At 35.2% G+C, this 19,829-nt stretch overlaps 1 protein-coding gene across 2 annotated transcripts in view; it reads right to left on the bottom strand.

Moving 5' to 3' along the window:
- Nucleotides 1–13,278, bottom strand: part of ADGRL4 (adhesion G protein-coupled receptor L4) — a 113,831-nt gene extending 100,553 nt beyond the window's left edge. For both annotated transcript variants that reach the window (XM_007103450.4, XM_007103451.4), the window contains exons 1-2: nt 13,189–13,278; nt 11,770–11,919 (exon numbers count right to left, since the gene is read on the bottom strand). In XM_007103450.4, coding sequence (XP_007103512.2) covers nt 11,770–11,919; nt 13,189–13,210 — 172 coding nt within the window. In that variant the 5' untranslated portion in view covers nt 13,211–13,278. The remainder of the gene's footprint in view (nt 1–11,769; nt 11,920–13,188) is intronic.
- Between the last annotated feature and the right edge of the window lie 6,551 nt (nt 13,279–19,829).

Genomic DNA, 19,829 nt, shown 5'->3' with positions numbered 1-19,829 from the left:
CCTGGTTCAGCAGAAAAGAGTATCATGATGGTGTTATGGCCATGAATAGGGAGAAGGGGGAACAAGCAGTAGATGAAAGCCTCACCTGCATTGGTCATGCCAGCTCCAGAGAGCGCAGTAAAAAGCAGGGTAGTAGAGTGGAAAGTGCACTGAGTTTAGAGGCAAGAGACCAAAATCCATATCTGTTTCACTTTCATGTTTTAAACTGAGCCGAAAATCCATTAGTTACCCAAAAAGCAGATGAACTGTATATTGACTACAGTCCAAATAAAAGTCTCACAATAACAGAATCAAATAATTTTAAAGCTGAGAGAGACATTAATAACCATTACCATAACAGTCCCAGCTGAACAGGACTAGAATATATATAACAAGCTTGGAGACCTCATCACAGTCATATGAGAATTTATTATCAGAGAATTTAGTACTCGGGCATGGCATACTAGGAGGGTTCAAATTACAGGGCTGGCTCTCAGTTATTGAGATACAAGGATATAAGAAAGGGATCCAATAATGGGAACCTGGAACATAAGACTTTGGTGTAGTAATTATTTGATTTTTTAGATGATGGGGTAATATCACAGTATTTCTAAAATATACCCCTCCTTTCTTAAACTAGAATTAGTCTCAGAAAAGGGTTAAATGAAAGTAGATGAATGTAGAAATGGAGGCCCAAAGGATTGATAGAAACTCTTCTTATAGTGGTCATTGTTGATTTTTGGTTGCTTGGCATCTATTCACTCTCTTGATGGTAAGAATCACTCAATTGTTATTTTGAAAAGCACTTTTTCTCACTCTGTCCCCATGATTTGAGTAGGTTTTCACCTATGCTACTACAGGAATGAAGCAGCCTATATATTCTATTATTTAGATACATAAAGGTAATAAACATCTTGAATGTATAAATAAAAATGACAGGTTATGAAGTAAACTATACTCTTCTTTTATTGCAAGATATCAATAGGTATTCCTTAAACATAAGCTGAGAAGCAAGGCACAAACATATCATGCAAAAGACAGTTGAATATTAGAGGGCTCTTTTAACTGAAGACTCATGTTTCTTAAGCTCTGGGAAATTGTCTTATATCTTTTGTTATTTCCTTTGCTAAATCTTGTCTGATCCTACTTTAATAAGACTTCTATTAGATGAATATTAGGTTCTCCATGTTGTTCTCGTATTTTCCATCTTTGCCTTTTAGTTCTGCAGTCTCTGGGTATTATTTTTCTGCTGCTTTATTGCACATTATTTCCTCAATTTGGGAATAACATAGATCAGAAGATAAATATATTTTATTGGAGGAGAAAAATAGATCTTTTTGTATGAACTATCAAGAGTATTAGCCAGTGAATTCAGGAAATTACTCAAGGAAAACAAACAACATAGGTTGGAAATTGCAGATAATTACAATATTATAACCACAGAATTTATAAGTCAAAAACAAAGTTTGAGTTCAATCAAATGGAGCAGAGGCTCTTCAACAACAATGCACTATTCCTGGGTACCAAGTATGGGCTCTATCCCCGTATTAATGACATTATAATGTGAAAAATTACCAGCAAATCATGGAATTAGGGTCAAAAGACACACTGACTACCTGTTTCACCTTTGAGATAAACTAGGGGAAGAATTTGGGAGAGGTGTAGGCAGAGATAATGGAAAAGATCACAAGGGGGTGAAACTGGGTTATTATAAAAAGGGGGATTGTACTCAGCTGATGAACTTAAGAATATCCTGACTTACGCAGTCCAGGGGTATCTTCTACTGATGTGTAAGAAAATTTGAAATTTGTAGTTTCCCAGTTCAGTGTGTGATCATTTTCATAGGAGAGAAAACCCAGGAATAGAGACTTTAGTCTCAATCTTCTGGTGATTTTTAAGAATTGCTTGCATTACTGACAATTTTACCAGCTTATTGTCTTGATGGATTTCTACGAAAGGAGATGAATAAAAGGATAAAGGAGGTACAAGGAATTGAGCAGCACAAAGGTTATGGGATATACCAAAGAAGAAAGTATTTTTTCTGGTATAATAGATCTTTCACACACAGAAGCCTATTCTATTTGTTTTGTTTGTTAGGCTGCAAAATTTATTTTATTTTTTTTTGTGGTACGCGGGCCTCTCACTGTTGTGGCCTCTCCCAATGCGGAGCACAGGCTCCGGACGCGCAGGCCCAGTGGCCATGGCTCACGGGCCCAGCCGCTCCGCGGCATGTGGGATCCTCCTGGACGGGGGCACGAACCCGTGTCCCCTGCATCGGTAGGCGGACTCTCAACCACTGCGCCACCAGGGAAGCCCAGGATGCAAAATTTTTGAGAATATCTTTGAGGGCATCAACTGGAGTTTTTCCTTCAACCTCTTTTCTCTCCTTAGAAAGTATCTTTTTCAGGCCAGTTCTATTTATTCATCTTTGTGTTTGTATTTTTGGCTTCTCTCCAGTGACTGGTTATCCTTAAAAGACCCTTATGTTTATAACTAAAGAACAATGTTGATTGTCACAGGTACCATGACCCAGGTTTTGCCTGACAATTACAACCTCTTTAGCGCAAGAGTTCTGGGTTTGCTGCATACGTGGGTGGGGCAAGTTTCAGGCATTATTCCAGGTAGCATAGGTGGGGAGTGGGCAGAAAGGTGGTATTAATTTGCACCTTAAGTGACGACAGGGAGATGACAAAGTTTCCTTTGAGAGTATTTTCTTGGCTTTTTTGGGGAGCAAACACCAATGGGAAATAGGGAGACCAATCTGTACAGCTTTAGGAAAATAATGTCCCAACCAATCACCTAGATTTCCACTCCCTTTCTGGGAAGGGTAAAGAATATGACCACCACAGGGAAAAGACACCATCTTCACTGAAGCCTTCTCTGTGTACATTGAACTACCCCCATTTGTAGCACTGGATTCTGCTTTGAGAAGTTCACTCTTAATTTGTAGACTTCTCATGAGCCTCCTTTGATTTCACTGACTTTATTTTCAATTCACTGGGCTTGAAAGAGATAGATAAACAGGAGTTAAACAATTGTTCCTGGCCTATGATTTTCATCAAGCTATTAAAACTTGTAAATAGTTTTAACTTCTCTGCACTTATTCCTAAGGTATCATAAATATACACACCACATATTTTTTTTCTTTTTATCAGTTGTTTTGATAATGTAGCACAAAAAAAGCAGAATCGAGGTAGGAGGGGTAGAACCAAAATAATTCATTTTTTTCTTATGAGATTCAATTTCATTATTTGCAGACTTAATTCACATAGTAGTTTGAGGATCATATGAGAAGATTGTTTGAAGGTACTTTCTCTGGGAAAATTATTTAACATATAAATTGAGAATAATACTAGCTTTTACTTCAGAGTTGTTATGAGGATTAAATTTATAAATTCATGTAAAGTGCTTAAAATAGATGGTAGCTCAGAGAAAGCACTCAATATCAATATTATTACTCTTTTTTTGTGAATAAGCTGTAAATCTGAAGTTCCTTATTTAAGCATTAAAGAGGCTAAGTAAGGAAAAAGAGAAATAATGCGAAAATAGATAATCAGAAGACTGGTTAATTTGCTTCCAAAATAACTGGGAGTTGGCTACGAAGTATGCTAATGCCCTATTAAAACTGGGACTGTAGAAAACTGACATTCCAACAACAAAAGAAATATCAATTTTTCAAAATGAAGTTAGCAATCAAAATATTGACAAAATAATAGAATTTTAATAAGCAAAGCGAAAAATTTGAGACTCAGTGAGTCACTTTATGGTGTTAAAGGTGCTATCTCCAAATTCCGTTGTTCTTCTTTATGCCAATATTTTCTTGAAAGCAACAGAGGTTTAAAATGTATGAAAATTCCACATTTAGAGCACAATTTTCACTTAATTTAAATTTCCTAGCAGTTCCTAAAGATATGACTGAACATAAAATATAAGATGATACAACTGCCATGTTCACTTTGCATGCAAAAAATGAAAACTAATGCTAGAAAAATGATATCCAGTTTTATTGCTATTGATGCTTTATCATCAGCAATACATATTATATGACGTATATATATAAATATATATATAATGAATCAACATTTTAGCCTGCAGTAAAAACAGATTGATAGTCTTCGCTTGAAAAAAACCCCAGCACTCTGATAATGTCAAATCAGATAGTAAGTCTTATCTTTATCTAGGATTGATTTAACACAGAAATTTGAATAAGTACTTTTTTTTTTTTTTTTTTTGCAGTACGCGGGCCTCTCACTGCTGTGGCCTCTCCCATTGCGGAGCACAGGCTCCGGACGCGCAGGCTCAGCGGCCATGGCTCACGGGCCCAGCCGCTCCGTGGCATGTGGGATCTTCCTGGACCGGGGCACGAACCCGTGTCCCCTGCATCGGCAGGCGGACTCTCAACCACTGCGCCACCAGGGAAGCCCTGAATAAGTATTTTTGATTATTGATATTAGAACTCAGAAGTTCTGTGTTGATTTTTACTATTTCTGTTTAATTCTCTGTGCCATTAGTTATCTGATATTACTTTTCTGATTCTAAATATGCAATGAATCCATGTAGATAATACTGATTAAAAAGTAATCAAAAATAAATGAGACTTCTACATGAAGAAACATTTTCACGTTTCATTATAGATTAGTTGGGAAAATCCAAAATCATACATTCATATTAAACCTTCCTTTAAGATCTCAGGGTATTTCTTAGATTGTATCTCATTCATTGTCATATCTGTCCAGTGAGATAAACATGAAACAGGATGACTTAGAAAAATGATTCCTGAAACTTAGTCTGCAAAAAATGACCTTGTCAAGTTAGATAAGAGAAGTTTTTAGTTTTTAGTTTTTTAACATCCTTATTGGACTATAATTGCTTTACAAAGGTGTGTTAGTTTCTGCTTTATAACAAAGTAAATCAGCTATACAAGGAGAGGGAGGAGATATGAAGAAGTTTTTAGTTTTAAAACTGTGGAGCTGATCAGCAAAACTCCAATGACACAAGTTCTTTTTTCCTTTTCTTTTTAAAAATAAAATACTAGCTTAAAGATGGTTTCTATAATGGTTTATTCTTTTATTTTTCTCTTTTTATATGGTAAAAGAATTTGTAATCTTATAGATTAGATTTTTTGAGGAGGTTCTACTTAATTATTGTGCTTGAGTTTGTCCTCTCTATTGTGTAATTCTTCTTGTCAACAGACGAAAGAGGTCATATTTCTAGTTACAAGGAAAAGAATTTCTGAAATTGGCAAAGGTATTTTATTTATTTGGATGAAGTTCACAGAAATCATGCATCCTGGAATGTAAGCCTTGGGTTAATTTAGACTATCATTTTTTAAACAGGTTACATTTTCCATTCAGTACAAGAAGGCCCAAGGAAATATGCACCTCACTTTAAAAAAATTTGGTACACGGCTATCTAGAAGCACGTTAGAGTTCATACTTTTTCAAGTTTGTATTAGTATTCATTTTCCTAAGAAATTCCTCTGGAGTATGTAAAAATACACTTGTTTTACAGAAAAAATTTTGCTTCCTCAAGGGTTTTTAGTAACATATTACATATGAAGGAAGATGTGGATGTAATGTTATTGAGACATAGATTTCTAAATCTTCAAATATTCCTTAAATATTACTTAAAAACCAGAAGACACCTCCTTCTATGGACTGGAATAAGAAGAAAAGAGAGAAAGACATAGAGAGGGGGGGCAGAGAGAAAAAGAGAGAGAAAAAGGGAAAAATTAAAGAAAATGCTAGCCCTGGCTGCTACTCAATTCTGTACTCCTAAGTTGCAATACCACAAAATGTAATAAATGTAAAAGGATAAGAAAAGTTGTAGATGAGCTACTAGGAGAGCTGATGATGCCAGATGAGGAATGAAAACAAATATTCAAAAGATACCCATTTGCAGCCTTAAGACAAAAATGATTTAGAAGCTGCTGTGAAAAATCGCTCTTCTAGAGGGACCTGATCCAGGCAGTTTTGATGCACTCTATCTTCAGGGTATGTAACTCCACAGAAGTTAAATATCAGTACAATTTAAAGACGATTATAAACTTTAACTTTCCTTGTTTTTGTTCCAACTGTCTCACTCAATTAATAGACTAACTTTGGTAACCAGACTATTTAATTTGCCAGATCATGACAGGACTAAACTGATGGACCATCTTTTTTGGTAACAGAAATAAAATGTTGGTATGCTAAATTATTAAGGGTACCATTTTCTAAATTTTCAAAGCTAGAATAGGTTTCAAAAATGACAGGGCCAAAATGAATATTCCAATTGTTGAAATAAGTAAAGGTAATGATGATGTTTTAAAAAGGTAATGATGATGTTTATCGTATAAGAAAATGCTTGACCTGTTCCCCAAAATGCACTGATATATTTTATGACATTTTTGTCCTACATTGTAAGGTTTATTTCATAAAATATTTGTATTAACGAAAATATTTCTAAGTAAGCTGGTATACACTTAGAATCTAGTTCAACAATGAGTTGGGTTTATCTTTGTTACTTTTAGAGCTAGAGATATTAACAATGCCCTTTGGAATTGGATTCATGAAGAACAGATAATGCTTATGAAATGAATGCATGAAAATAATACAACTATCTTTAAACAAATAACAGAACATAAGCATCCCAATGAGAATTAACAACTTGAAAGTCAGTACATTTATTCTAGTGATCTCGCTATTATATGCAATATCAAAACATTTCAAAACTTAGAAAACTGTCTTCGTTCCAGGCTACTCATAAAAAATATTTCACCTCATATTACTTTATAACCACACACCATTTTCTTAAAACCATTTTGGCAATTAATCTCCCACTTCACCCATCAGATTTGGTTAAGAGTTTCTCTTAGCTGTTTCTGAAGGTTAAATCCACTCTCAAAATCTGTCATTGAGGATAGGAAAAAATATATATATATATACTTAAATAATTTATTTAAATTTAATTTATTATATTACACATATAAATTATAAAGTAAGAGTTCTAATAAAATTTTAAGCACTGGTAGCATCATTTTCATAATTAAACCATCTTAGACAATGATATTTACTTGAGTGAGAAATGGGTGATACCAATTAGGTTGTTATTCTGGCATGTTTGTTCTGAAAAATCATTCACATACTGAATGTGACTATACCTCATAAAAGTGAAAAGGTATATGTATGTTATATAACTTTGACTATATGTATATATCATTATTAAATATGAAATATCATTGAGATGTGATGCAAAGAAGAGTACGTTAAGAGTTATTTTTCTGTTCACATTTCTATTACGGATATTAATCATTTCGTTAAATATTTACAGCTACAGTGATTATTTGTAGGACATAGTTTAGATAGTATATCTAATTGTGTTAACTGATGTGTATATTCATGACATACACATTTTGTATGCTTTGCGTCTGTTCTGATGACTACTGGTTTGCCCATTTTGATGAGCATCCTCTTTATTACTAAAGAAAAAATTGTTATGGAAGCAATCACACGTCCTTAGCACTTCTATTTTATCCTGGGAAGATTCATGCTAGTGGACTATTTTAATTAATATTTCTCCCACATTCTGCTCTTTAGATAGCTATTGTGACACTGTTCTCTTTACCCTTACCAGCCTCATACTGCTCTCTAGTTTATTATGATATTCTTCCAGTTGAATTTTACAAGCATACATATGGTTATTAGATAATAATGAAAAACTACTTTTTAATCATACAGTGTGTCTCCCTGAGTCAGGCACCAAGACTTCATTATTTTCTGTAAAGTGCTTGTGATGTTGTTCATAATAGGCATGTCTCAAGCTCTGAAAAGATTTTTATACATGCGTACTGGTAGTCAATTACATCCTTCCTGACCCTTCCTCTCCTTACCTGGGGCAGTTGTTTTCCTCCTACCCATTCTCATTCCATGAAACTTTCCCCAAAACAGCCCCACTTAATGAGCTGACATGAGAGTAGGGAGACTATTTTCTCACCACCCCCCATCCTTACACCCAAACATGCACTGCACTGCATCCTTCCCCTGGTTCCTGCTTCTTGCTTCTCACAGCTCAGTTTATTCCAACTCAAGCAATATAGTGTTTTAGGTGTAGCCAAAGATTCTTTCAGCCCTTCTAACCTTCCTTCCCTTTTTTAACACTTTCATAATTACCTGGGGGAGGAGGGATCTTTAACTTCCTATATTTGTAACTACTGTGCACTAGAAGGTAGCCAAAAATGTACTGAGAACCATAAGGAATGGCAATAGTAATATATGTTTAAAGAACTAAAATAACCTACCTTTTATAGTTAAACATCATCAACAATTTCAAAAGCCTTTAAATGTACCCCAAAATTTCTCCACACTTTTTCACCTCCTGTCTTAAAATACACTTACATGTCAGCATAAAGATAAGTATGTAATAAATTCCCATTAATACCTCAATAAAGTGGTAATAAATAAATTCCTATTAAAATGATACTGTTCCACCAATTTGGTTTTAAAATCTGTACTAAACTAATTATGTCAGGTGACTAGTAATACGCTGACATTTTTGGTAATTTAGAGAAGGCTGAGATTCCAGGGTTTGAGTCCTAGCTTTATCACTTTAGCCTGGGACACTGGGGAACTCACTTAAGCTTTCAGAGTCTTGCTTCTCTCATATGCAAAAGGCTGTAGCGTGGAGTTCAACAGAAGCTAGTTATAACCAGTAATAATACTGTTTGTAAGTAAAAGACAGCATCTGTAGTTTTCATTTCAACTGCTTGATATGAAGATTAAAGTACATTGGGTAGATGGAGCATAAAGTATAATGAACTGTACTACTGGTTTTACAGGTTGGGTAAATGGCCTTTGTGAGTTGACCCTTGCTAATCCGTTCTTACTCTACCTAATGGGGTCATCTTTCTAATACATACAATCTATCATGTAACTCAGCTACTTCATACCTGCCAAAGGCTTTCTTTTGTTAACAGAATAAAGTCCATACCTTTGACATCTTGACTTAATTGCCATTGACCCCTCAACTAAGATACCCGTGATATATATCCAGCATGAAACTTCTAGGCCTTTGTTACTGCTGATTCCTTTTGCCTGACTTCTCACTGTCACTTTGTTGGTCTTAATAAAACCTATTAATTCTCAATTCTGAGCATAAATGTCACCTCCACGTGGAAAGCTGTTGACTGCACATCACAAACTTACCTCTTTTAATGCCTTTTATAACATTGTATCAAATTATTAACATAGTTCTGTAACTGTCCTCAGATATATTAGAAATCAAGGTCAATTTCTTATTGATTATTTTAACACAAGGGCATAGCAGTATCTGTTAAGCAGAGGCCTTATGGTCAAACACAGTGAGTAATAATACAGGCACTGGAATTAGACAGACTTGGGCTCAAATCTTGGCTCCACTACTTATTTGTCATGTCACTTGAGATTTTCACTTAACCTTCTTAACACTCTATTTCCTTATAGATAAAATGGGAATAATAACGGATGAAGATGTTATGCTAATTAATATCTTGGACTAAGTGAACAATACATCTTAACTATCCTGATGATGATCGTGATAATGATAATGATGATGATGAAAGTGCTCAACAAATACTTGTTCAATAAAAAGATAATTAAGTGAAATAAATTCACTACTATTGAAACTTGTTTCTGTGGGACCACGTAATGCAAAGTCTAAATAACTTGTTCAAAACTAGCTCTTGGAACAGAATACATTTAATAAGGTTGGGTTATTATCATGACATTTATTTGGCATGCCTTGGAGGGAGCCAGATTTTATGAAGATGGTGAAGATGATGTTAATATGCCAAAAAACAACAATTTTCACTCCTCAAGAAGCAGGTATCTTCTGTAACAAAAATTCTGTCCAGTGATTTCTTAGAGACCTACTAACAATCTTAGAGAAAGATAAGGAAAGATGGGGAATCTCTTCAGAGATGAAAAAAGCCAACAAGATTCTTCAAACCCAAAATATAACCTAGACGAGTCAGCAGTTGAAAACACAGTGTTTTGATTCCAAAAATCATATTAAATATATTTACTGAAAAAAGTGTCCCAAATTTGTCAGTGGATTAATAAAATGTGAAAAAGATGAAAACCACAGTTTGAACAGTTTTAAGAGGATATTATAAACCTCAGATAGTGAATATTAACACAAGTGTATATATACCGTTCTTTAAATAAGAAGGGAATTTAAGAAGAACTTGAAAAGAAAAAAATTCCCATTACAAACTGTGTTCTGTGTGAAAAGAAATTTCAGAGCCAAAGCTCTTGAAATATTTTTATTTTCAACAGAAAATATTTTCTGCCCTTCAGCTGACTATTGACTAAACAGCAGGGGGAAAAACAATTGCATTGGATAATGGAAGATGTGTTTTTAAAAGAAATCATTAAAAACATGATTATGAACTGCTTGGCTGCTGAAGGTCCAAATTGTGAAAAATTATTGATGTTAATGATGGTAATCATGACACTTGAAAAGTATCTAACTTAACAAAAAGGCAACACTGCTTATGAAGTACTCTGGTACAATTTGTAATGATTAGTGGAAAAATGCACTAATATGTTTGATGCCATATTTTGAAGGTCACTCAACTATCAACTTGCCATAATGCCATTCAGTTAAATACACGATAAAAATCTAAGATTATTTATGGAAGAATTTTGTAGTGCTTGTAGAATAGTAAATTACAAATCCCGGCTGTATGTACAAGCAGAAATGCCTGATCTAATGCACCATTAAGCAACTGTAGCTTTGCTCCACATTTTTAAGCATTAAACTAATTATGATGAGGTCTGGTCTTACAATATACTGCATATTTAATCTTTTTTAAGAGCCTATCAAATTGAATCACGAGACGCAACTTGTTTATGCTATAAGCAAACACATGCAATATTAACAATGTACAATATCCTGGTTTAATTAGAAAAAGTCCATGTTATCTTAAATACATTTAGGAGTGTAATACCACACAGTTCGAGTCTGAGACTGCCATTTAATTATATTTTAAAGCTAATTTACATAGCTTGGAACTTTTCTTTTCCTCGCTCCCTCCTACACAGAATGTTGTTCTATTGACCTAGTTAAACTAGATTCTACTAAAAATGAAAGAGAGAATAAAGACTGGGTGAAGCTTGAGGAAAGAAGAGGCATGGTGGTGATGGAGACCACAGACAAGAAATCACTTAAATTTGATTATGGGATAGTGTTCTGTTCATCAAGTCAATGGGCTAAATTGTAGCCTAGAAGGAACTTTCCTGGCATTCTTGCCCTGGGCTCTAGCCTAAAGTTCCATAAATGGGATCTACTTTTTCAGAAAAGAATATATTTCAAAATTTTCTTTCTCTCTCTCTCTCTCTCCAGGGTATATATCCAGGGTATGCAGGAGAAAACCTCGAATCTCTTAATGGTATTCTCAAATTTAGATAGGCAAGTACTAAGGAAGGTATCTGAGGGCAACACATATGGGTATGGCCTGGACTTCATGAATTCTCTGTTCTTTTGTTCCTGAAGGTATTGACTCTGCTCTCAGAACCTAGTTTTGCAGCTTAAGTTCAAGGGTAATCTTTACCCAAAATAAGACATGCATGGAGTCATCAAAAGTCCATAATCAAGTATAAATTTTGACCTGGTAAGTTTAAACTTATCGTTTCGTTAATTAAGCTTTTTTATCAATAGCATGAAACCAAACAGTATAAAGTAAGACAACTTAACTTCTCGATAAGAAAAAAGCAATCATATCAGAACTTAATCTTACAATATACTCCAAAAGAGGTAATAAAGATTGTTTACCTTCACAAATTGTGACACCATTTCCTGAAAATCCAATGTTGCAATAGCAGCCTTCAGCTCCATTCCGAATTTCACATTTTGCATTTGGGAGACAAGGTGTCCTGTTACAATTCTGAGTGTAGCAACAATGTAGCAAAGTGGAGAAACCCACTAAAGAAAATAGAGAATACACCTTTTCAAAAAGAAAAAGAGAAACCTTCTCCCACTGTTGAGTTAGACGACATATACATTACTGTCCTTCTTTCTTTCCATTTAGATAAATGCATTATGAGAATTTCCCAAAGGAGAATTTAGGTAAATAACAGGACATGAGCAAGTGAGTAAAAAATGTAACGCTTTTCTTCAGTCTCAGTGTTTATCAAGTAAACCTCAACCAAGCTAAAATGTAGTAAGCAACCTGGCTTTATAAAGAAAACAGCATTCTTACATCACTGGACCCTTCACCTTGAGGCGAGATACTTTTAAAGGTAGCTGCATGATTGTAAAGTAATATCCCTCCCGTGGGAATGATTCTGTGCAGAAAGAAATCAAGGTGAACTGAGTATTTGTGTCTTTTCAAAGTCAAATCTGTGTTATTTTAAGATGAAGAGCAACATATCACACCATTCAGGAGGACAAATGCAATTATTATTTTTTTCTGTGTTCTAATTATCTTTTACAATTCTGCCTTTTCTATAATAAAGTTTCTTTTACATTTTCTCCCATTAGAGGGGAAAAAAATCAACTCAACATACTGGTCAAAGATCGATCTTCCAGAAATGGAACACCAGACAAACATGACCAATAACATGCAGCATAAGAGAGAACAAGCCTTTATTTCAGAGTTTTTGAAAACAAAGTTGGCAATGGTATTTTGTGGGCTGTTAGGAAAAGATAAGGAAAAGGGTAGGACGTTCCTTTTGTATTGTTGTCCTAGGCCTTCTCAAGACAAACCCACTTGGGATGGACAGTTATGAATCATTACTCTGAAAACATAGGGCTGTATATACTGTCTAAACCAGAATTAATTCGGCTTCAAAGATGTGATTTATTATCTTTCTGCACAGTATCATCGAAATGGTATTTTAAAGGAATCCAAAGTCTGGGCCAGCAGTCCCCTTGAAAGGCCAGGAAACCTCCCACAAGTGTTAATGGTTTGGATTTCCCAAATGTCTTGGGGGAAGATCAGAAGAAAGGTCAAAGTCTGGGACTTTGAGGAATTTGTCAGCAGGAATAAAAAGATGACTTGGTCCCTGGGTACTGAATATCGAACTCCAGAGTTGAAAGGACAAGGAGAAAAACATCCTGAGAAGGACTGTGTCAATTCCCCCTGGAGTCTTGGCCAAATGCACTCGGCACGTGAGTTCCACCTTGGAAATAGCCTATTCCCTACAGGTGCTGGCCCGGGGCAGCCCGGGCGACCGGGGCGCGGGCACTCACCTAGGAGCGGGAGGAGTCTCATTGGCGGCGCCGCGGTCGTGGCAGTGGCGGTGGCGGAGCGGCGGGGCGAGCGGGCCGTGTACCTGGGACGCGGCGGGGCGGGCGCGCCAGGCTCCCGGCTGCGGCCCCCGTGACGCGCCCGCTTCCTCCCGCCACTTTCCGGCCTCTTTTGTGTGAGTGCGCGCGTCCAGAGCTGAGTCTGCAGGCCACGTCCGGGCCCGGCCCCCAAGCCACCCTGACCTCACCCCTGGCCTCGGGGTTGCCAGCCCGCTGCGCTCCGCGCACCCCTCGGGGGATTTTGTCCCCTTCCCGCGGGCAGCGTTCAGGCTGCCGCCCTCAAAGCCAATGCGCTCCAGAGTCCCGAGGAGCGTACCCCGCCCCGAGAGAACCTACCGAACTGCCTATCAGGGGTCCTTCCTACAACCTCAATTCCGGGACACAGCTTTTCTTTTTTTTTTCTTCAGTAACACGTTTCCCTAAGGAACTCTGGGCCCAGAAGTAGGCTGGAAACTTGGATCCGAACAACAGGGCCTTGGTTTCCAATACTGAGGCCGCACCTTGTGGGGACTCAGGGTTCCAGGGTGTAGAATAAAGATACTCTTGTCTTGCTTACAGGGCCTACAGGTTAGAATCGTGTCTAAAATGACTGAGTAAAAAACAAGCAAACAGAAAAGCCAAGTGTCGAGAATTAAATGGCTATGAAGGACAAGATGCTGTTTTCCACTTTCAACTAAAATTTATCCCTCTCCTCACCAGCCCCCTCCCCAGAACACCTGGTGCATCATGTATAGCTTTCCTTTCATGTTACTACATATGAGTTGATTACATAGATACGGATCGTTCAGGTTGAAACACGGAAACATTTTTAGTGTAGAAATTAAAAATAACTGGCAGGCAAGGCTGATCTATAAGACAGAAAGCAGACCAGTGGTTACTTGAGGTTGGAGTGGGGAGTGAGGATTCACTGCAGAGAGACACAGAGGGAAACTTGGGGTAATGGGAATACTATTCATTTTGATTGGGAGGCTGGTTACCTAAATGCATGCATTTGGCAGAACTCATCTCTTAGAATCGTGCCTTTTATCATATGGAAATTATACCTCAATAAAGCTGATTTAAAGAAAAAATAACGGATGTTTGTGTCACTGACACAAGTCATTCCACCTAAAAACAGTTGGGCACACCTTTGTCACATTTCATATACATTCTGTTTAATTGAACAAACATCTGCTAAGAATCTACTTTGTACAGAGAGTACCCTCACAAAGATGATCAAGTCATGGCCCTTGGACTCCAAAAAGATTATAAATAGTGGGGCAACAGCTAAAACTAGTCACAATGACACAAGTCACAATGATACAAGTACTTACATATAGACATGTTTCCTTGGCTCTCTATTGCATTTTCCTGGACCCTTTCTAGCTTAATTTAATTCCTACAAAAAGCTCCTGAGTGTGGTCCCACAATAAATGAGGGAAATGAGGAACAGGGGTGTTGTGTGATTTGCCCAAAGTCACACAGCTAGTCTAGCTGACCGGTTTGATTCAAACCCAGGCTATTTTGCTTCTGAGTTGGTGCTCTCAGTCACGCTGCTATATGCCTTCTATAGTGGTACCACCCTGAGAAGGGTATTGCAAAAATGAGTAGTCAGCAGTTATTCCTACCCAGGAAGTCTGGAAAGGTGATTTAAATGCCCTAAATTCCTTTTTTTTTTTTTTTTTTTTTTAAATAAGCTAGACAGTGATTCAGTGAATAAAACTCTCTGGCAGCAGTCTAAATGAGGGATGTTATGGAGACATCAAAGGCAGGGAAGCCAGGATAGTCCAGGAAATAGACTACAAATGCCTGAACCAGGATAGGAGTATTGGGATGGGGGAGATAGGGACAGATTGGAGAAAGGATTAGATAAAGAAAATTAACATCTGGTTGACTTGCTAAGGTTGAGGGATAGGTTTAAAACAGTGTGAAGATTTTCTAGTTGTGTGAGCAGAATGGTTTCTAGTTGGAACCATTCACGAAAAGAGGAAAGATAGGATAAGAGTGGCTTCAAAGGGGAAAAAGTAACAAGCCCAGTTTTATAATATAAAATTTGAGGTGTTCTGAAGACCTGGCTCCATTTATGGGAAGCTAGTTTTTCCAAAGTCATTGCATTGTACTTATCATATGAAGTCATTGTGTATACTCATCATTCAAAAGACATAAATATAGAAATATATTATTTCCTAAGACACTTTATAAACAAACACTGTACCCATGTTTAAAATCACTGTCATAAAATAGTTTACACCATAGATCTGCCACACATGCTTACTCTTGATTTTTACCCTAAAGATAATAGAAGACAACCAATTTTTAAAAATATTATTTTTCTCCATGCATTGCTTAAAAATAACAAAAATGAGGTAAAATGCAATTTTAAAATATTTTCCAAACTTTCTTTTGCATGTGTGTTCTTATTAAAAAGTAAAAGTTTATTCATACATTTTTATCAAGAAAATAAAGGAGAGCAAAATGTGAGCATGAAGTGTTTAATGGTGCTTATAGTTTTAAGATTGTTCTTTGTAAAAATCAAAATTACTTAATTTATTACTCAAAGTCGTTTTCATAAGAAATAAATATAATAACTGAATAATTTTGGATATGTTGTCTTTACATTAATAAAAAAAATATTGAATTTTCATTCCAAGTATTTTACTTGTGAGAGAAAAGTATATGTTAAAGAAGTATTCTCAAAGAAATATAGAACTTTAAGTTTAAAATGTTATCAACGATCTTCGTTTGGGTACCACTGAGACATTTCTAGTCTTTTGAAGATATAACAATCTTTTAGAGCTTGATTTTGGCCTAAATATAACACATGGAAGTAAAATTATTTTAAGCTGCCTACCTAATTGCAGTTTTAATACACTAGTATAAACATTTATCCTTCAATGCGAGATCTTGTCAAATCCATGATTAGTTCTATGTTGGGTCTGTCTGTAAGGTGCCAGGATTTAAACAGGTTTCCTTGAAAGGTTCTTGGTCAGGTTAAAGTTTGCTATGGAAAGTATTTACTGTGAAGACCTGAGTTTAGCTCTAACTTTTATTATGAATAGATTCTTTAGCCTCTTTGGGCACCAGTTTACCCACTGTAACATGGAAATAACAATGCCTGCCTTAGTAGATCATTGTGGGTTGTTAAGGTCATTAACATACATTTCAGAACTATTGGGCATTTAGTACCTTTAATATTTAAAGCATCAAATATAGGAAATTAGTACACAATTGAAATGAAGACCTTATCCATGGATGTATTTATGGTGCCCCAGAGACTGGCGCGAGAAACACATGCAGCTTCTGGACCCCCTTCATGAGGCCTCTGTGAGACTGTCTGATTCCTCACCTGAGTGTTGGTAGTGTGACTGAATTCTAAGTGTTTGGCCAGCTCTGTGACTATATCTCTAAATATCATCATTACTCACACATCATTTGAATTTTCTCAACTATGGAAACTTTGTCACCAATTTCTTAATTTAGGTAGCTCCTAATTTCTTCATATTGTCTCTATTCCCATAAGACCCTCAAAAGGATTACAGTTTACCAAACATGTTTTCCCACCACAAGTCAATTTTAGTCAAACCTAGAATTAACAATGTACAATTGGCAAAACGAAGGGAAAAAGGTTAAAAAAAAAGACAAAGAATAAGAAAAAGAAAATTGAGTTATGTGTAAGGTTGGGAAGAGTAATTGGATGGCAACACACTCAATGTTTACACCAAGAAGAGTTTTATCAAAGTGGGACATCAGTTCCTCATTGTAAGGGAAGTTCCACGAATGGATAAGGATTGAGTTTCCACAAGGTGAACTTCTCTGTTAATGGTTCTTAACCTGGTCTCTTAGAACTTGAAGGTAAGAAATCTTATTATTTTTTCCTTCATGATGCCTCACACAGTGTCTCGAGGATAATAGGCATGTAATTTTAAAGGTGCTGGTTGAAGGAATAAATAAATTAATAAATACCTAGAATAGTGTGTAGTCAAGTTTATCAGAAATGAAAAATCTTTCATTTTGGAGATTAACTGTTTGCCTCAAATGTCTTTTAGGTTTCTAGATACATTTCATGTCATTGAGATATAGCCATTCTCAATCTTTTGCATTTCAATTTAAAGAAAAAGCCAGGAAAACTCTTAATTAACTGTAGAGTAATCTAGTTCCCAAACGGTAGGGAACCATTTTTTTGTCTACTCTTAAACTGATGATCTTAAACAGTCAGCATAGAGATGCTGCAATTCATGAACCTAGTTACCTGATAAGTTATGACTCTCAATCTATATTGAGTCTATATGTCTGTCGACATCTTGTATCAAACAATTTTAATGTTTTAATACACATTTCCATTGAGGCACTTTTAACAACTTAATTTTCTAATTATAAAACACAAGTTAGTATTTAAAAGAACAATTTAAAAATTAAGTTTCCAAAACTACAAACAGAAACACTTAAATAGCTGTTATGGTACTAATTGTTTTTAGTGAAAGGGGGTGCAAAAAGCATCTGGTAATTTTCAACCTTGGCTGGCAGAGAAGAGATCCGATTTCCTTCCCAGCCTGGTTTGTTCAATTGTTTTGCGGCCTTCATAAAACCCACTAAATCTTTCCATTATTCTGTTTAACATTTGCAAATCTCTCTGTTTTGTATGTTTTTTCTGTTCTGTGGTTCCTGTTCTTAAAGATTTATAAATTAGCACCCACACTTAGGAATTTATGTTTTTAAACCAGGCGTTGGCCAAAAAAAGAGAAGTATGTGCATTATGCTAATTGTTTGCATTATAACTGACTTCTATGTTATTTTATTAATGTATTTTCCTTTGTTTGAACCTTTCCATGTTACAAAAATATGAAACTGACCTCACTTTTTATAAATGGCAATACTTCTAAAATAGAAACCATGCTAAAATCACCATCTATTTAATATTGTTGTACTTTTTAGCTATGCTTTTAACATGTTGTAGCATTGATTTATTTATAGTTGATTGCTCTTCTTCATTGAGTTGTCCAAAATAATATCCTGAGAGGTTACAGAATCCATCAGGATGTACAAGTAATTTAAATTATTTCTTTAAGTATGTAATACTTTGTGCTTTATATTACATTTCATCTACCTTTGTGTTCTTCAATCACTAGTTTATTATACCTTCTTACAATTCTCCATATGGCTCAATATTTTTAGCAAAATTAAATATTGTAATTACAAACTGTCAGCATATTTCAGCTGCTTGTTCTTGACTATCATCCATTATTATTAACATGAATATTGAAGACACAAGCTTCTGGTTCAAATCTCCAGGGGTCATATTATTAACTTCCTACCACTTTGAGAATTATCTTTTTATTCTTACTCTTTACTAACTACTTTGTCACAAACCTTTAATCTCAGACAAGATTTAATTTTCCTATTGTAATCTGTTTTATTAATAGCCTTCTGTAAGAAGGGATTGGCTTAAAAAACAGAAAGCTATTTGGAGGTCTAAATAAAATACATTAGCTTATAGTCATTTGTAATTGATCTCATTTAAAAAAATCTTATTAAAGGTGGACATCAGATCATGAGTTGTCCCCTCATCTCCATCTACAACCATAAATAAATATAAAAGTACTGTCTCTAGCCAACCAATTGCTAAAATAATCTTGCCTATACGGAAATAATTTTAAAAAATTTAAAGGTAACGTTTACTCTTCTCAAAGTCATGGTAATATAAAGGCATCATTGACATATAACTTGTACATTAACATTGTCAAACAAGGGCTAAGATAACAGAGTTTAGTTCTCATATATGTCAAAAATTATTCACAAACCAGTTGCACTAGTTTTGCTTTCAAAATTCTGAAATAGTTACTGATTTTTCCAAATTTTAGTTATACCTAATACTACTACTTTTCTAGTAACATAGTATAATGACATTTTTAAATGTATGAATAAAAATAGGTTTCTTTGTCATATGAAATTATATAAACACATTTGTTTTATTCAATGACTTACAAGAAAGTGATGGAAACTTAAAATGATGATCAGTTAGTGATAATTCCAAGAACATTTTTTTCTGTGAATGGAGTTCCACAGTGGGAAAATGTATTTAAAATGATGTCTTTTGGAAATGAATCTCATTTGTGAAATGTAAACAAAATTATTTATGGTGCAAAGAGTAATGATATGAAAAAAAATTCCCACATTATTTTATTTTTGCAACAAATATGATTGCTGAATCCAGAACATTGAATGATCAAGAGGTTTTTGTTTTTTTTTAAATTACTTTTCATTAGTGGATATTCAGGTATTTATAGGTAACTTTCCTGATATAAACACATAGGTTTAAAATTAAAAGAATTCTAAACTATAATTGTAATGACATTGTTTAGGTGTGAAATTGTCTAGCTGTGAAAGATAGAAGTTGCAGTTAAATTATTATCACATAATTGGCCCTTTAATCCTGAGGTTGATATCCTATTTCAAGGTGTTTTTTTCACTTTGCCTATTTAAATCAGAAAATAAAAATAAGATTTCTATGTAAGCAGTTGACATTTTTGTTAATGTAGGCACTTCCTCTCCTTAAAAAAAATGAGCTACATGTTAAACACTCTTCAGTAGTTTTTATTTGACTTCTA

This window comes from Physeter macrocephalus, chromosome 4, assembly GCF_002837175.3.
Source record: "Physeter macrocephalus isolate SW-GA chromosome 4, ASM283717v5, whole genome shotgun sequence".
In the NCBI taxonomy this organism is placed as follows: Eukaryota; Metazoa; Chordata; class Mammalia; order Artiodactyla; family Physeteridae; genus Physeter; species Physeter macrocephalus.
This window is presented reverse-complemented; position numbering and strand designations above follow the sequence as displayed.